We start from the raw sequence: 19,310 nt of genomic DNA on the forward strand, positions 1-19,310 counted from the left end.
GATTATTCACCTTCAGACTCAAGCTGGAATGTGTCTAGAAATATTAGCATTCATGCATTTAATTCTGTAAGTACGCTAATGTGGCTATATACGTTAGGCTCTCATAACTATTTAAGGCAAAGGTGGGGAACCTTTTTTCTGTCGAGGGCCATTTGGATATTTATAATATCATTTGAGGGCGATACAGAATTATCAACTTAAAAATTATGTTGCTATGAAAAATACTCCTAGATTTATTGAATTTCGAGTTCTGCCTGTGGTTTCCTTGGCAGGGCCAGATGTTCCCCCACCCTGATTTAAGGGAACCTAACTTACCTGCCAGATTAGGATAATAAGAAAATTAGAGGAAATACAAAGAATTTAGAAACAGGCCCAAATATATACGGGAACTTAGTATATGAACAAGGTGCCTTTCAGATTATGAGGGGCAAGATGGAATTAATAAAAGCTATTGGGATAACAGGCTGGCCAAAACATCCTATTTACATATGCTGATAACAAACATGAAATAACTGTATTTAATTTTCTTAAACACTCTTATAAGCACTGTCCTGTTTTCTGCATAGTTGTTTAATAATAGTTAATTGCATCTTGATTACCGCTCCTTTCCTTTTTTATTCTCCTTAGATATTGAAAAAGTACTTGTTTGTCTGCAGAAAGCAGAAGACTATATGAAAACAACGTCCAACTTCAGAGGAAAGGTAGCAGCAGCACATATACTTATATATTATAGTGGCTTTATTATTTACTAGGGGCCCGGTGCACGAAATTCGCGCACTGGGTGTGTGTGTGGGGGGGAGTGTCCCTCAGCCCAGCCTGCCCCCTCTCACATACTGGGAGCCCTCAGGCGTTGACCCCCATCACCCTCCAATCGCAGGATCGGCCCCTTGCCCAGGCCTGACGCCTCCGCCAGAGGTGTCAGGCTTGGACAGGGGACCCCCATCTCACGCCGGTCACTGGCTCTGGCCCCCGCCCAGGCCTAAGGCCTCTGGCCCAGGAATCATGCCTGGGCAGGGGACCCCCATCTCCCCTCTGATCGCTTGCTCCACCCCCCGCCCAAGCCTGACGCCTCTGACCCAGGCTTCAGGCCTGGGCAAGGGGACCATCATATCCCCCCAATCCCCGGCTCAGCCCCCCACCCAGGCCTGATGCCTTGGCCAGAGGAGTTGACCCTCATCACCCTCCGATCACCAATCACCGGATCGGCCCCTTGACCAGGCCTGAGGCCTCCAGGAGAGGTGTCAGGCCTGGGCAGGGGACCCCCAGCTCCCCGTGGTTGCAGGCTCCGCCTCTGCCCAGGCCTAACGCCTCTGGCTGAGGTGTCCAGCTCGGGCAGCGGGGACCCGCAGCTGCAGCGGCCCCGTGATCGTGGGCTCCGCTTTAGGCCCAGGCAAGGGACCCATAGCTCCCGGGACTGCCAGCTTCGACCGTGCCCAGCTCCCATCGCTGGCTCCACCCCTACTTCCTGCTATCACTGGCCAGGGCGGCAAAGGCACCTGATTCTCCGATCATGGCTGGGGGGCAGGGCAAAGGCGGCCCCAAGGCCGCCTTTGCCCTGCCCCCCAGCTCTTAGCTCCTCCCTGGGTTTCTGATCACTGTCAGTGGCAGGGGGCTTCTTCCTGCTTTCCCTTTCACCTCCCTGCATTGTGCCTACATATGCAAATTAACCGCCATCTTGTTGGCAGTTAACTGCCAATCTTAGTTGGCAGTTCACTGCCAATCTTAGTTGGCAGTTAACTGCCAATCATAGTTAGCAGTTAATTTGCATATAGCCCTGATTAGCCAATGAAAAGGGTATCGTCGTACGCCAATTACCATTTTTCTCTTTTATTAGTGTAGATATTTTTAGAAGTTAAATCTTCACTAAAGATCAATATATGTACATTTTTTGTTTTAGTTTAGAAATTCAACATTAGTAATATGCTTATTCTAGGGTGGATTTTTGTTTTCAATTTTCTTTTTATCCTCACCCAAGGATATGCTTTCATTGATTTTAGAGAGAGAGGAAAGTAGAAAGATAAACATCGATCAGCTGCCTTCCATATGTGCACTGACTGGGTATTGAGCCGGTAACCTAGGCATATGCCCTGGCTAGAAATCAAACCGGCAACCTTTTGGTGCATAGGACATGAGCCACCTGGCCAGGGCTAGGGTAGTTGTTGTTTTGGTGGGGTTTTTTTTAAAGCCTCACCCGAAGATATTTTTCCATTGATTTTTAGAGAAAGTGGGGGGTTGGGGGGGGAGCATTGTTGTGAGAGAGACACATCATTGGTTGCCTCCGGCAAGTGCCAGGGATTGAGCCTGCCCCGAGGTACATGCTCTTGATTGGAATCAAACCCAGGACTCTTCAGTCAGCAGGCCGAGGCTCTATCCACTGGGCTCTTTTGTGTGTGTTTTTTTTAATTGCTGTTGATTTGTAATTTTTTGTTCTGCTTTTTTGCCTTTCATAGAAAGTAATAGGTTAAATCAGTATTAGCCCTCCAGAAAAGAAGGGGAATTTGAAAATATTTCTCATTAGGTTAATTTTAGATAGCGAAGCATATTCTAATTTGCCAGCACTTTCCAAAAATTTGGTGATTTACATCCCTTAACAGTTAAACATCTTCTGAATTACCTCAGATCTTTTGTTTTTCTTCCCTATTCAAAGTATAACTTCACTTACCAGAAAAATAAAGAGACAGTTCTGATTAATTACACCTAAATTTAGTCCAAATGTACCTGCCTAAAATGTTTCTTTTTGTTTTGTTAATCCTCATCTGAGGAGATGTATATAGTTTTTTTTGTTTTGTTTTTTAGAGAGAGTGGACAGTTGAGGGAGGGAGGAAGGAAGAGAGAGAGAAACACCAATGTGAGAGAGACTCATCGATTGGTGCCTCCCTACCACGACCAGAGATCAAACCTGCAACCCAGATACATGTCCTTGACCAGGAATAAAACTTGTGACCCTACGATGCCTGGGACAGTGCTCTAACCATTGAGTAACACCTGCCAGGGCCCAGTTTTGTGTTTTTGTTTTTAATATTTTTTTAAAAATATGTTTTTACTATTTTAGAGGGGGAGGAAGGGTGAGGGATGGAGAGATAGGAACACTGATGAGAGAGAAACATCAATAGGCTGCCTCCTCATGCCCTTTACTGGGGATAGAGCCTGCAGCCCGGGCATATGCCCTGATTCGGAATGGAAATGGTGTTTCATGGGTCAGTGCTCAACCACTGAGCAACACAGGCTGAGCCCAGTTTTTTAAATGAATTAAAATCGCCTACCAACAAAGGAAATCTGTTTTTCTGTTGGCAGTGCTTTTGATTTATTTAAATTGCACCACATCTAAAAATGGAAAGAAGAAAGCAAAATGCAGCTGTATAATCCCACCATCTTATCAAATCATGAGTTTCCATTTTCTTTATTCCCTGATTTTTCTTGTGCATGTGAAAAAAACAATGTTTCCTAATAATACTTTGAGTCTAAGAATTTCTTGTGCATGTGAAAAAAACAGTGTTTCCAAATAATACTTTGAGTCTAAGAAAAGCTTCATTTATAATCTGTAGACAAATGCAGTTGATAAATTTATAACTAGAAAATGTTATAACTTAAATTACCATTAGTCATAAAAAGTAAATCTTTGATAATTATGGATAGAAATGAGTTTTATGTTGGATTTTTATAGGGATATATCATTCAGAAAAGAGAAATAAAACCAAGCCTGGAAGTAGATAAACCAACTGAAGACATACTCACGTAAGCATGTAGGCATGGATCAATTTATTTTAGATGTTTATTAATGTTCTTGAATATGATATAGTAAATATGTTTTACAGGTATGAGGAATTTCATCCTTTCTTGTTTTCTCAACATTCACAATGTCCATATATAGAATTTGAATCATTTGACAAGGTGGGTTTCAGATTCTATTTTTTGACCAGTTAGCATGATATAAATTATTGAATTAATATCAACTTGCTTTGATTGAGAAATTGCAAATATTTTTGCTTTTCAATCACTATAAATCTGAGCATTACAGAACAGTGCAGTCATAGATACAAACTGTTGGAAACTTTTTGCTACTTTATTTCAAGATAAAGGATAAAAAATGTGAACTTGATTCTTGATTATTTAGCTCTGTCTTTGAGTGTTGTTATAAACAAAATGGACTCAAAAATTCTATGTATGCAAGTTGAAATAGAGACTATCCTTTTTTTCCAACTAGTTACTTTTGTTTGTTTGTTTTAATAAGGCTGTGGATGAATTTTATTCCAAGATCGAAGGTCAGAAAATAGATTTAAAAGCTTTACAACAGGTATGGTATTTAAAACATTTATATTAAACTAACTAACTTTAGTGTGGTTTGCTGGGTAGATGATGCTCTCATAAGAATGGGCAGCCTTTCAAAGTGTATGGAACGCCCTGATCTTTTAGTTTATTGATAACGATCTAGGTCAGCGGTTCTCAACCTGTGGGTCGCTACCCCTCTGAGGGGTCGAACGACCCTTTCACGGGGGTCGCCTAAGACCATCGGAAAACACGTATATAATTACTTATTGTTTTTGTGATTAATCACTATGCTTTAATTATGTTCAATTTGTAACAATGAAATTACGGGTCACTACAACATGAGGAACTGTATTAAAGGGTCGCGGCATTAGGAAGGTTGAGAACCACTGATCTAGGTGACGTCGCCAGTGTTGAAAAGTATACCCTCATTTGTTCCATCGTATATCGGGTATTCTCTAAAATGGAAAATACAGTGGGAAGATGAGACCTGTTATTTATACCCTAGTTTGATTTGCTTTATTAAAGCAATCCAAAGCTTTTAAATTTTGCTGTTAAGGTAATACTGTTTTGAGAAGATTTTTAAATAGGTCAAAGGAGAGGGAAAAGTTTTTTCTATACAAATAAATATTTTTATTTATCATTAAACTGTTATTTCATTTTTTATTTATCTTTATTATTTAAAGTATTACAGATTTCCCCCTTGACCCTCTTTACACTGCTCCCATTCCCTGCCCAGGCCTTTGCCACCCTATTGTCTGTGTCCGTGGGTTATGCAGAGTGAACTTCTAAACTAGACCTTTAATGTGGTTTGTGTGGAGACCCACTGGTGATTGCCAGAGGGGATGCGTTGGGGACCACGTGGAAGAGGTGAAGAGATTAAAAAGTACAAATTGATATTTATAAAATAGTCACAGGGAGGTATAGCATAGGAAATATAATAAATAATATTGTGACAACTACAGGGTGCCAGGTGGGGGGAATACTTTGTAAAGAATACTTTGTAAGGTATTGTCTAATCCCTCTGCTGTACACCTGAAACTAATACAAAATAACACTAAAAGTAAACTGTAATTGAAATTTTTTAAAATAAATTTTAAAAAGATGTTTTTTGTGTATCATGACTCTACAAGGAGGTTTTAATATGCTGTATTTTTCCAGCACATGTGACCATGTTTTTGGAACATTTGCTCAAGAATGATTTCAGAAATTTTCCACAGTTACTCTTGATTTGAAGAGGATGTGATTTTTCAAAAATATTAATAAAGTGTTATAATATGTGTGCACAGTTTATAATTATGTGAATTCTTGTATCCTCCCTGCCCCTCAGTTTTAAAATAATTAACAAAGCACAATTTCTAAGCAGATGGGTCAAATTAATTAAATATTGTGATTGCCACTTGGTGGCAGCACTTTAGCTACTAAATAAATATTTAGCAGTGACATTGAACTCCATCTCCTTTATGTGCATTAGAATACCCATGAATTATTTTAGTAATCATTTTGCATTCTTTTAATAGTCACCATTTTTATAATTAACATTTTTTAATACTACATCCAGCGTTCAAACATTCATTAATTGGTAATGCTGTTACTACTGTTAGAAAATTTGTCCCAAAATCAAAAATCCTGAAATGTAAATTATATGTGATAAAATGCTATATAGATGATCAAATAGTTACTATGACCTTTTGTGTTGTTAATTTAGGAGACATTCTGTAAAATACTAGGAATAAGACTAAGAAAATTAAAGGCAGCAATGAAATAAAAAGAAGGAAGCAATTTGGGTAATTTAGGCTACGAATGCATTCCCCCAAGTTTTACTTTTCTGCCAGAGGGAAAAGATAGGCTCTAGGAGCATATTTTACATACAATGTAACCTGTAATCAAATTACTTTCAAATATGGAACAGGAGATCATTAGACATGACCTAGTTTTGGAGTATGAAACACTTTGGGGTAGTATAGAACTGGAGAGGTGGACTTTGGGGATCTCTAGCTAGCTAGGGGACAGATGTCGGGGCAGGATAATGAGTTTCAGGAGGTGCAGGATATGGGAGAAATCTAATTTTTTAAAAAATCTTTTTTTGTCAACAAAAGGAAAAACAAGCATTGAAGAAATTAGATAATGTCCGAAAGGATCACGAAAACAGATTAGAAGCTCTTCAACAGGCTCAGGTATTATGTTTAGCTTTTTCAGATGCTTTCTGAAAAATGGTAACTTTAACTGGCATTATGGTAAATGTTTTTGGTTTATTTCTTAAGGAAATAGATAAACTTAAAGGAGAGCTCATAGAAATGAATCTACAAATAGTTGACAGAGCCATTCAGGTTGTTCGAAGTGCTTTAGCCAACCAGATAGATTGGACAGAAATTGGGTTAATTGTGAAAGAAGCCCAAGCTCAAGGAGACCCTGTTGCAAATTCAATCAAAGAATTAAAACTACAAACAAATCATGTTACAATGCTACTAAGGTAAGTTTAAATTATTTATTTATTTTGTTAATCCTCACCCGAGGATATTTTTTCCATTGATTGTTTTTAGAAAGTGGCAGGAAGGGAAGGAGTGGAGAGAGAAACAGAAACAGAAACACATTGATTGGTTGCCTCCTGCACACGCCCACCTAGGGCCAGGTATCAAACCTGCAATCCAGTTACTGCTCTTGACTGGGAATCAAACCCATGACCCTTTGGTGTGTGGGCTGCTGCTCTAACCACTGATACACACTGGCCAGGGCAGGTAAGTGTAATTTTTAGTGAAGCAGTTAATGTTTGCCTTTATTTTGCTATTTAATTGTTCACTGTATTCATTTAAAATTTTTCTTTTGTTTGGAAATTTATCCTTGACAATACAGAAAAAAATAATTTGCAGTAAAATAATACAAACTAAATACTGTAAATCAGTGGTTCTCAACCTTCTGGCCCTTTAAATACAGTTCCTCATGTTGTGACCCAACCATAAAATTATTTTCGTTGCTACTTCATAACTGTAATGTTGCTACTGTTATGAATTGTAATGTAAATATCTGATATGCAGGATGGTCTTTGTGACCCCTGTGAAAGGGTCGTTCGACCGCCAAAGGGGTTGTGACCCACAGGTTGAGAACCGCTGCTGTAAATCATTTATGATTTCATTTAGGAATATACTGAAAATAAAAAAATGTGATGTCATTGACATTAGTGAAATACTATTGAATATTTTTAATAGAAATCCATACTTATTATCAGAGGAGGAAGATGACGATGTTGATGGTGACATCAGTGCTGAGAAAAATGAAACTGAACCACCAAAAGGAAAAAAGAAAAAGAAAAAGAATAAACAGCTGCAGAAGCCTCAGAAAAATAAGCCATTACTTGTTGATGTTGATCTCAGTTTATCAGCATATGCCAATGCCAAAAAGTGAGTCTTTAAAGTATAAATTTTAGGCGAAATATTATCTGCAATAACTCAGGGTATTAAAGGATAAGAAACATTGTTATTTTGCCTGTCTATACTTTGGGGTGAAAATACCTTCTTTTTTTGTGTGTCATAAAATTATATTTATTGTAAGAAAGAATACAGAAATTACTATTTTTCAAAACAGTAATCCTCCTGGAAACTTCAAATAAATTCTTTTTTAAATCTTATGTGCATTCTACAACTTGGTTTTCATATGGAACATAGAAAATAAAGGTGCATAAAGCACAAAACTTGTTCTGTATGATTTGAGAATCTATAAAATAGAAATAACAAATAGAAAACTAAAGAATAGAGATTTTACTTAAAATTTAAGAGAATTGTGTTTTTCTAGGTATTATGATCACAAGAGATATGCTGCTAAGAAAACACAAAAGACTGTTGAAGCTGCTGAGAAGGTACTTTGCATTTCTTAGAGTGAATGTTAATTGTTTTTCTCTACCTTAATTTAATGACCTTAATGATTTCTTATGTTTACTAGTAAATGAGGTTTTCTAATTCAGAAATACCTTTCAAATTTAATTTTGCTTTAAATGTGTTTCCAGTATTTATTTTTTCCCCCAAAACCTGCTCCTCCTTGGTTTTTGCCATCTCAGTAAATAGCATCTTCATTTTTTCCTTTGCTTAGATTAAAAATGTTGGAGTTATCCAGGACTCTTCTCTCATAAACCATGTGCAGTCCACCAGCAAATCGTTTTGGCTCTTCTTTTAGAGTATAACCAGAATCTGGCCACTTCTCATTGATCCAGGTCTCAATCACGTGTTTTCATGGACTATAGCAGTAGCTTCTTACTGGGTTGGTTACTCTCCCACCCTTTCCCTGCTACAGTCTGTTCTTCACACAGCAGCCATAGTGATCCTGTTAAATAAAAAATAAAGTCATTTCTCTCTGTTCAAAATTTCCTAGAAGCTTTTCATGTTAGCCAAGACAATCCAAAGCTCTTCTCCTGGTCTATAAGGTTCTATATGATCTGCTTCCCTCTGATCTCATCACCTGCCCTCCTCCTGTTACACATTCTTTCTAGCCACACTGGGATTTTTAGCTGTTCCTGCAACAGTGGTCCATGCTACCTTCTCAGGACCTTTGCACTTGCTGCTCTTTCTACCAAGAATGCTCTTCCCTAGAAATTTCTGTGGTTTGATTCCTCCCCTCATTCTCATGCCTACTTATATGAGATGTCAGGGAGGCCTTTCTTGACCACTCTTACTAAAATTAGTATCTTCAATTACTCTATCTTTACTCTGCTTTTCTTCTTAAAAAACACCCTTCCCAACACCCATTTACCTGTCTTCCCTCTTGAATGTGGATTGCATGAAAGTAAGATTTTGTCTGTGTTAGTCATTGCTATATTTCAGCCCTAGAATATTGCCTGGAACATTGGCACATTAATATCTGTTAAATGAGTGGCCCTCATGACTTAGCCCTCTGTCTACCTCTCCAACCTCATTTCTTGATATTATTTGCATAATTATGTGTTTTATATTTGTCTCTTCTCCTAGACCCCATTGGGGTACAAACTTTATCTTGTTCACTGATTTGTCCCCAGCATGTAGTTTGGAACCTGTTATATGGTAGGCACTTAGTATCTGGTAACTAAATATATTCTTGTTAATTTGGAGGTCTTGAGGAAATATATGTATACAGTAAATCTTTGACTTAAATTATTTTAATATTAAAGTAAAAAATATTTTCATTTCTTCATTACTTTTGTGTGTGTGTGTAGATAACGCCAATTTTTGATATTTAAAAAACTGTTTCTTGCCTTATCATTTGCTTGGTGTTATTTAAATAAATTTACAAATTATTTAAAAACTCTTTCTTATAAATAGGCATTCAAATCAGCTGAAAAGAAAACAAAGCAAACCTTAAAAGAAGTCCAAACAGTTACCTCTATTCAAAAAGCAAGAAAAGTGTATTGGTAAGTGTTCTACCTTTTAAAAATATAGTTTTTATTTTATCAAAATTATGCATGCACATTGTTTAGAAAAATGAAGCAATTCTACAAAGCTTGTTACAAAAACCAGTAGCCCTGCTATTTTTTACCCCTACTCCTATTGCTTCCTCTTCCAAAGAAACTTTTATACTTTTAGCTCTTTTACCTGATTCTCCTAGTATATACCTCTATTTCTCTAAGTAATATGCTTATATTGCTGCTTCTTAATTTTTCTATTTTACACTCTCTTGATGGCTTACCACTATGGAAGATTAAGATTTTACTCTATCTTCTTGTGTCCCAGTGTTACATAGGCATGCACCTTCAGCCTTCTAGAATAGTTACAGCACAATTCAATATTAACATTATTGTGAATATTTAAATTGTAGTCAAAGCTTTCTTTTTCTTTTTGTTCTTATTAATTTACCTCCACTCTTCCAAGTGTGCTCACATTGGAATTCTGTTAGTATCATCTTCTTGCAGAAGTCTCCTCTGGAGCTTTTTGACCATTGTTCTAGATTGGTTACTCTAAGCATTTTAAAATGCCCCTTTATTGTTATCCTGAAAGTTCTTTTTATCCCTCTCTGTGTTGGATTCTTTGTCCTGGATTTCATACTTTCTTTTTCTTTGTTGGTGGAATTATGAGCTATAGAAGCATAATGAGAGGAGTGCGTAGAAGGCAAAGTTTTTGAGGTATCCAGTGTATAAAAATGATTTTACTCTTATACCTAATTAATAGTTAGTCTGGGTATAAAATTCTAGTTTGAAACTGTTTTCGTAAGACTTTAAAGGTATTTGTCCATTATATTAACTTCCAGGTTTGATTTTGAGAAGTCTGATGTCATTTTGATAGTTAATATTTTATAGGAAACTTGTTTTATCTTTCGGTAAACTTGTGGATTTTTTCCCCTCTGTTTTCCAGAATTTCACAATGATATAGGTCTGTGAGGATGTTTTTTATCCATTATGCTGGATATTTTGTGGGCCTTTTTAATTTGGAAACTTTAATTTCTGAGAAATTTTCTTGACATATTTCTTAGAAAACTACCTGCCCTCTGGTTTTTGTTTCTGTTGTTGCTTCCTTTTCTTTCCCTCTTTTCTTTTTTGTGATTGGACAATCCTCCCATTTTCTTGCATTTTCTATTTTCAACTCTATCATTTTGTTTTATATTCTGAAAGATTTCCTGAACTTGATCTTTCAATCCTTCCACTGAATTTATTATTATTTTTTTAATTCTTCTATCATGTTTTAATTTAAGATGTTTTGGTTCTTGGAATTTTTTTTTTTTAATCCTCATCCGAGGATATTTTTCCATTATTGTTTAAGAGAGTGGAAGGGAGCAGGAGAGGTAGGAGAGAAACATTGATGTGAGAGAGACACATCGATTGGTTACCTCCCACAAGCACCCCAACCAGGCCCAGGGATTGAGCCTGCAACCGAGGTATGTGTTCTTAACCAGAATTGAACCCAGGACCCTTTAGTCTGCAGGCCAAAGCTTTATCCATTGAGCCAACTGGCCAGTTTTGAATGTTACTTTTTAAAAACTTCCATCTCTAGTTTCTCTATACTGAGACTAGTTTGGATGTATTAAATTTTATTTAGTATCCTTTTCCTGCAGGTCTTTGTCTTCTCCAAGTTATTTTTTCTATTTATTGGTTTTGTCTCCAGCTCTCATGCTAATGTCTAGTGATCCTTGGTTGTCCGCTCACATTTTATAGTAGAGCATTAAAAGGCTAATTGGGAGTTCTCTGTGGGGAGTTGTAAAATGATCTCTGTGTGGAACTCTGGATGTCTTTAGCTTTTTTCCTCTTCAGCGGGTCTTATTTCCCTTTTTTTTTTTTTTTTTTTTTTACAGTTGTTGTTATTATTTTTTTCTTTTCTTTTTTTTTTAAAGTTAATAAACTTTTATTTAAGGAATTTCACATGTTCTGAGTTCTTCCACTGCCTTAGTTCCTCCTGAGTTTGAGTCTTAATCATCTTATTCCCTTTTTTGCTCAATCCTGATGTCATCTCAAGTCAGTCCACAATCTTTTTAGTTGAGCTTCTTTGATCTACATTTGAATATGGACATACTTCAAAAATTCTGCACCTATAATCATTGGGAACTAATTTCTTCAAGCAATTTACTTTAGGACCGTGGTTAGGGTCTGAGTAGATGGATCTGCCTGGTTTTTTAATATCAGACACCCTCTACACATGAGTAAGTTAAAATCTTCACTCCTAAGCTATCACTCCCTAGAATCGTACAGATCTTCAGGATATACAAAAATACCTAAGATTAAAAAAAAAATTATATTAATTCTGTCACAGTTTTAGCAGCTGTCTTGTAATTCCTTCCCACAGATCTAACACACAGTTCTGTGAATAAAGGAAACAACATATTTATTCTATGAGGCGTTTCCAACGATGTTTCTTTTATTTTTAATCTTTATTGTTGAAAGTATTACATATGTCTCCTATTTTCCCCCCATCGACCCCCTTCAGCACAACCCCACCCTCCGCCCTAGGCCCTCATCATCCCATTGTGTCCATGGGCCATACATGTATGTATACAAGGTCTTTGGTTGATTACTTCCCACCCACCCACCCTTCCGTGCCTTCCCTCCAAGATTCCACACTCTGTTCCATGTTTCCATGTCTCTGGATCTACTCCGTTCATCAGTTTATTTTGTTCATTAGATTCCACATATAAGTGAGATAACATGATATTTGTTTTTCTCTGACTGACTTATTTCACTTAGCATGATACACTTCAGGTCCCTCCAGGCTGTCTCAGAGGGTAAGAGATTCTCCTTCTTTACCGCTGCATAGTATCCCATGGTATAAATGTACCACAGCTTTTTTATCCACTCATCTACTGATGGTCACTTCGGCTGTTTCCAGAACTTAGCTATTATAAATTGTGCTGATATGAACATAGGGGTGCATACATTCTTTCTGATTGGTGCTTCGGGTTTCTGGGGATATATTCCTAGAAGTGGGATCACTCAGTCACATGGCAGTTCCATATTTAATTTTTTGAGGAAACTCCATACTGTTTTCCATAATGGCTGCACTAGTCTGCATTCCCACCAGCAGTGTACTAGGGTTGCCTTTTCTCCACATCCTCGCCAACACTTGTCGTTTGTTGATTTGTTGATGGTAGCCATTCTGACAGGTGTGAGGTGATACCTCATTGTCGTTTTAATTTGCATCTCTCTGATGATCAGTGACTTTAAGCATTTTTTCATGTCTCTTGGCCATCTGTATATCAGCTGATCTTATTTCCTAGAAGAGATTCTTTTTCTCTCTTGCTTGTAAGCTAAAAGCTGGTTGTCACTTTTTAGGAGCCTAGTGAAAATAATTGGTGGGAGTCTCAGTATCCAGTCTTTTGTACATTTGCATAATTGCCTGTTTTACATATGTTACCCTTACTTATAACTGTGCCACATTTTTCTCTGGTCCATAGATCTTCTTTGACTCTTTTTATAGAATTAACTTCTGGCCTTCTGTTAGAGTGTGGAAGGGATAGTTGCACAATGATCAGAGTTGGAAAGAAGATATAGGGAAGTAACTGCTTCTTGATCAGACTTTCAGCCAGGCCTCCTCTTTTTAATCCCATCTTAAACCCTTTTTATGGCAGTACACTTATGGTACTATTTTTTATTTTTTTATTATTACTTTACTAGAGGCCCGGTGCACAACAATTTGTGCACTCGGGGGAAGGGGGGGTCCCTCAGACCGGCCTGTGCCCTCTTGCAGTCTGGGACCCCTCGGGAGGTAACGACCTGCTGGCTTAGGCCTGCTCCCGGGTGGCAGAGGGCAGGCCCAATCCCTAGGTGCAGCCCCTGGTCGGGCTCAGAGCAGGGCTGATTGGGGAGTTGGGGCGCCTTCCCCTGTCATGCACAGAGCAGGGCCGATCAGGGGGTTGAGGAGCCACCCCCTGTCACTCACAGAGTAGGGCCGATAGGGGAGTTGGGGCACCGCCCCCTGTCACACTCAGGGCAGGGTGGATCAGGGGGTTGGGGCGCCTCCCTCTATCACCCACAGAGCAGGGCCGATCAGGGGGTTGGGGCGCCGCCACTGTCACACTCAGGGCAGGGCCAATTGGGGAGGTTATGGCTCTACCCCATCACACACAGAGCAGGGCCCATGGGGGGGGGGGGGGGGTTGGGGCGCTGCCCTCTAATACCCACAGAGCAGGGCCGATCAGGTGGTTGGGGCACTGCCACTGTCACACTCAGGGCAGGGCCAATGGGGAGGTTATGGCTCTACCCCGTCACACACAGAGCAGGGCCCGTGGGGGGCAGGGGGGTTGGGGCGCCTCCCACTGTCACACACAGAGCTGCAGGGCGATCAGGGGGTTTGGGCGCTGCCCCCTGTCACGCTGATCCCGGTGCCGGGAGGCCTCGCGGCTCCGCTGATCCCGGTGCTGGGGGAGGCATATTACCCTTTTATTATATAGAATAGAAGCCTGGTGCATGGGTGGGGCTGGCTGGTTTGCCCTGAAGGGTGTCCTGGGTCAGCATGGGGGTCCCCACTGGGGTGCCTGGCCAGTCTGGCTGAGGGGATGATGGCTGTTTGCAGCTGGTCACACACCCTTCAGGGTGGGGGTCCCCACTGGGGTGCCTGGCCAGTCTGGGTGAGGGGCTGAGGGCTGTTTTCAGGCTGGGACTGAAGCTCCCAACCACTCCGTTTTTTCCTTTTTTTTTTTTTTTATTCTGGGTCAGCTTTAACTCTGAGGCCTCGGCTGCTGAAAACAGGTTTCTGGCCTTTGTTTACCGTCTGTATTTGATACAATGTTGTGGTCCGGCTGGCTGAAGCTCCGCTGAGTAAAACAGGTTTCTGGGGTTTTTTTAGCTTCTTTATTCGCAACATAGTTGCTTAGAGTTGCAGCTGAGAGGCCAGCAAGTCAGGCGGGGAATGTTGGAGTTCTCCGTCACTGAAGCAAGCAAGCCTCCCTGTTCGCATCAGCGGCCTGGCTGCCGGCCGCCATCTTGGCTGCCAGTTAATTTGCATATCTCGGCCCTACTCTGTGAGTGACGGGGGATTAGCCAATGGGAAGGGTAGCGGAGTGACACTAATTACCATGTTTCTCTTTTATTAGTGTAGATTGTTGTTGTTAATCCTCACCAAGGATATTTTTTCATTGATATTTAGAGAGAGTGGAAGGGAGGGGGAGAGATAGAGAGAGACACATCAATTGGTTGCCTCCTGCACACACCCCAACCAGGGCCAGGAATCTAGCCTGCAACCAAGGTATGTGTCCTTGATTGGAATCAAACCCGGGACCCTCAGTTCGATGGCTTGTGCTCTATCCACTGAGCCAACCCGACTAGGGCATTGTGGTGCTATTTTTTAGCTTTTTATGGGTTACATAGTGTAAATTGATTTACTTTGATCTTCTACTGTCAGCTAAGGATTCAGCTTGCCTTTGATCACTCATCCATTTATTTTCCAGCTTTCAAAAATTTTTTGTGATTTTCTCCCTCATCAATGTAACATCTGTATTGATGAATAGAATTGACTTGTCATTTTCATTCCTCATAATGTTCATGTTCAGTACTGGTTATATTCATAAGGTTTTATTCATACGGAAAATTTAGAGGGTTCCTTCTTTATTAATTGTTTTTAAATGTTTGATGGAATTCCCCTGTGTAGCCTAGTAGTCCTAGAGTTTTCTAAGACTTTGTCTAAAGTTTGAAATTTACTGGCAAAAAGTTCGTAATATTCCACTTAACTTTTTAACATCCTTTAGAATATTTAATGACATCTCATACATGGTAGTTATTTGTGCTTTCCCTTTTCTTGTTTAGTCTGACCAGAGGATTTTCAGTTGTACTAATATCTGTAAAGAGTCAGTTTTTTATTATTAATCTCCTCTATTATATATGTGTTCTCTCTCTTTTTTTGTTTTTTCATCATTATACTTTTCTTTAGTATTCATTTGCAGTTCTCTTATTGATTTCTTGTGATGGAATCTTAGTACATTGACTTTTTTTCCCTTCCAGCCGCTTTCTTTTCTAATATATATTGAAAATAATAACGTTACCTCTAAGCATGGCTTTGACTGCACCTAAAAAGTTTTATTATGGCCGAAGCCAGTTTGGCTCAGTGGATGGAGCATCGGCCTGCGGACTGAGAGGTCCCAGGTTCGATTCCGGTCAAGGGCATGTGCCTGGGTTGCGGGCATATCCCCAGTAGGAGATGTGCAGGAGGCAGCTAATCGATGTTTCTCTCTCATCGATGTTTCTAGCTCTCTATCTCTCTCCCTTCCTCTCTGTAGAAAATCAATAAAAAAAAATATTTAAAAAAAAAAGTTTTATTATGTATTGTTTTCATTATACTTCACACCACAATATGTTCTAATTTCCATTGTGATTTCTTCATCCATGCATTGCTTAGAAGTATTAATTTCCAAACATACGGGACTTTTTGGTTATTTTTTGTTACTGATTTCTAGTTTAATTTGCATAATGGTCATAGATGGTATTCTGAATTATCTCAGTCCTTTGACATTTGTTGTTTTAGCTTGCTTTATGACCAGCATATTTATGGTCAGCTTAATTTATAAATGTTTCATATATACATGAAAAAAAGTGTCAGTTCTATAGTTTTGGAGTGCATTTCTTTAAATATCAACTTGGTCATATTAACCATGCTGTTCAAATCTTTGGCATCCTTACTAATTCTTTTATTTTTATGATTGTTTTCTTAATTATTGAGAAAGGTGTGTTAAATACCACACAGTTGTGGATTTGTCTGTTTCTCCTTTTACTTCTGCCAGTTTTTGTTTTATATATATGAGGCCAGGTAATTAGGTGATACAAGTACAAAAGTTATATCTCCCTAGTGAATTGAGCCATTTATTAATGTTAATGAAATGTCCTTTTAACTTATTTTTTTCTTCTGTGTGAGATATTAAAACTGTATCAGCTTCACTTAGTATGTGCATGATATATATTTTTCCATCATTATACGTTAGCCTTTTTTAAAATTAATTAATTTTTAAAAAATCTTTATTGTGGAGGGTATTATAGGTACCCTCCTGCCTTCCCCACATTCCCCCCTCCAGACAGGTCCTGCCCTGCCCCAGGCCTTGACCACCCTGTTGTCTGTGTCCATAGGTAATATATACATGCATGTAAGATGTTTGGCTAATAGATTCCTGTCCCCTTTCCCCATCCTTCTGAGATTCAGCAGTCTGTTCCATGCTTCCATGCCTCTGATTCCATTTTATGCACCAGTTTATTTTGTTCATTAGATTTCTTGATTATTTTGATGTATAGATTCAGTTGTTGATAGATATGTATTGCCATTTTAATCATATTTCTTCTTCCTTCTCTTCTTCCTCTTCCTCTTCTTCACCCTTCAACATTTCATATTGGTTTGGTGGTGATGAACTCCTTTAGCTGTTTCTTATCTGTGAAGTTCTTTATCTGACCCTCAATTTTAAATGAGAGGTTTGCTGGGTAGAATAATTTGGTTGTAGGTCCTTGCTATTCACCACTTTGAATATTTCTTGCCACTCCCTTCTCGCCTGCAAAGTTTCTGTTGAGAAATGAAGGGACAGTCGTTTGGGGGCTTCCTTGTAAGTAACTTGCTGCTTTTAAGATTTTTCCCTTTGTCTTTAACCCTTGGCATCCTAATATATAAAAACCCTGGGTCTGTCATGACCGGAGGCTCTACCAACCAGAAGTCAGTCCTGCAGTCAGCACTGGGTTGCCGTGGTGACCCAGCACTGACTGCTGAGGGGGCTGCAGAGAGGCTTGGAGAGAGGCCTAAAGAGAGAAGCAGGGTCTGATCCGTAGCCTCTGTGGCAGCTGTTAATCAGTACTTGCCTCTCTCTTTCTCTCCAGCAGCTGCACCTCCATTTCTCTCCAGGCCTCCACTGGGGCTGCTGATCAGCCCTGCCTTTCTGATCAGGCCCCATTTATAGGCCCAGAGACGCTGACTAGCATAGAAACCCACCAATCAGATCCAAATCTGGGTGAACTGTGAGGAGCCAATGGCTGCCTAGGAGGCAGAGCTTTTGACACCGACTGGAATAGAAACCAACCAATCAGAACCAATTGGCCAGCAGAGGAGGGCAGTTGCGGGTGAGATCAGGCCGGAAGTAGAGGGCAATTAGGGGCAATCAGGCCGATAGGGAAGGGCAGTTGGGAGTGATCAGGCCAGCAAGGGAGAGCAGTTGGGGGTGAGATCAGGCCAGCAGGGGAGGGCAGATGGGGGCGAGATCAGGCCGGCAGGAGAGGGCAGTTGGGGGAGACCAGGCTTGCAGGGGAAGGCAGTTGGGGGCAACCAGGCCGGCAGGGGAGGGCAGTTGGGGGCGATTGGGCTGGCAGGAGAGAGCAGTTGGGGATGATCGGGCTGGCAGGAGAGCAGTTAGGTGTTAATCAGGCCGGCAGGGGAATGGTTAGGGGGTGGTCAGGCTGGCAGGCAGAAGCAGTTAGGGACAATCAGGCAGGCAGGCAGGTGAGCAGTTAGGAGCCAGCAGTCCCTGATTGTGAGAGGGTTCCCAGATTGAGAGGGTGCAGGCTGGGCGAGGTACAACCCCACCCCCCACCCCCGTGCACAAATTTCATGCACCAGCCCTTTCGTTTTAATTATAATGTATCTTGGTGTGGGCCTCTTTGGGTTCCTCTTGTTTGGGACTCTCTGGGCTTCCTAGACTTGTAAGTCTATTTCTTTCACCAGGTAGGGGACGTTTTCTGTCATTGTTTCTTCAAATAGGTTTTTAATATCTTGCTTTCTCTCTTCTCCTTCTGGCCATCCCCTAATGCAAATGCTGGTAAGCTTAAAGTTGTCCCACAGGCTCCTTATACTACCTTCATATTTTTTTATTCTTCTTTCTTTTGCTCTTCTGATTGGGTGTTTTTTGCTTCCTCATATTTCAAATCGTTAATTTGATTCTCAGAATCTTCTACTCCACTGTTGAATCCCAGTAAATTATTCTTTATTTCAGTTAGTGTATGCTTAATTTTTTGCTGGTCCTTTTTCATGTCTTTGACATTCTCACTAAGATCCTTGAAAGTTTCACTAAGTTACTTGAAGCTTTCTTTGAGTCCCTTGAAGCTCTCATTAAGATCCTTGAGTAACCTTATAACCATGGTTTTGTACTCTGTATCCAGTAGTTTGCTTGCTGCCATTTTTTTGTTGTTTGTGACATGTTTCTTTGTCTTCACATTTTGGCTGCTTCGCTGTGTTTGTTTCTGTGTATTAGGTGGAGCTGCTGTGTCTCCTGGAATTCATAGAGTGGCCTTTTGTAGTAGGTGTCCTATAGGACCCAGTGGCTCACCCTCCTCAGACACCAGAGCTGGACTCTCTAGTTGCGCCCCTGTGTGGGCTGTGTGCAGTCTTATGGTTGAGCCTTGATTGCTGTTGGCATCACTGGGAGAAATTGACCTCCAGGCCAATTGGCTGTGAGGACCAGCTGCAACTGCAGTGGAAGAGCCAGTTGTGCAGGAGACACCACTGTGGAGCATGACTTGCTTCAGTGGGGGCTTTGGTGCCCACTGACTCTGCACCTTGAGTGTGATACTTGTGGATGTGTAGAGTTGTAAACTGGTATGGTCTGAAGCTGTCCACCGTATGCACTGGCTCTGGGACCACATGGCAGGAGCTACAGAGAGGTCTGCAGATGGCTGCTACTTGCATTGAGCTTGTGAATTGCCC

The 19,310-nt window shown here is 40.2% G+C and overlaps 1 protein-coding gene across 11 annotated transcripts in view; it reads left to right on the forward strand.

Annotated features, from left to right (window-relative positions):
• Positions 1–19,310, forward strand: part of NEMF (nuclear export mediator factor) — a 68,548-nt gene that overhangs the window by 20,072 nt on the left and 29,166 nt on the right. For all 11 annotated transcript variants that reach the window (XM_059658752.1, XM_059658757.1, XM_059658775.1 and 8 more), the window contains 9 exons: positions 628–701; positions 3,665–3,735; positions 3,816–3,891; positions 4,232–4,294; positions 6,366–6,443; positions 6,531–6,739; positions 7,473–7,664; positions 8,056–8,119; positions 9,552–9,640. In XM_059658752.1, the coding sequence (XP_059514735.1) occupies positions 628–701; positions 3,665–3,735; positions 3,816–3,891; positions 4,232–4,294; positions 6,366–6,443; positions 6,531–6,739; positions 7,473–7,664; positions 8,056–8,119; positions 9,552–9,640 (916 nt within the window). The remainder of the gene's footprint in view (positions 1–627; positions 702–3,664; positions 3,736–3,815; positions 3,892–4,231; positions 4,295–6,365; positions 6,444–6,530; positions 6,740–7,472; positions 7,665–8,055; positions 8,120–9,551; positions 9,641–19,310) is intronic.

This window comes from Myotis daubentonii, chromosome 1 (assembly GCF_963259705.1).
Source record: "Myotis daubentonii chromosome 1, mMyoDau2.1, whole genome shotgun sequence".
Taxonomy (NCBI): Eukaryota; Metazoa; Chordata; class Mammalia; order Chiroptera; family Vespertilionidae; genus Myotis; species Myotis daubentonii.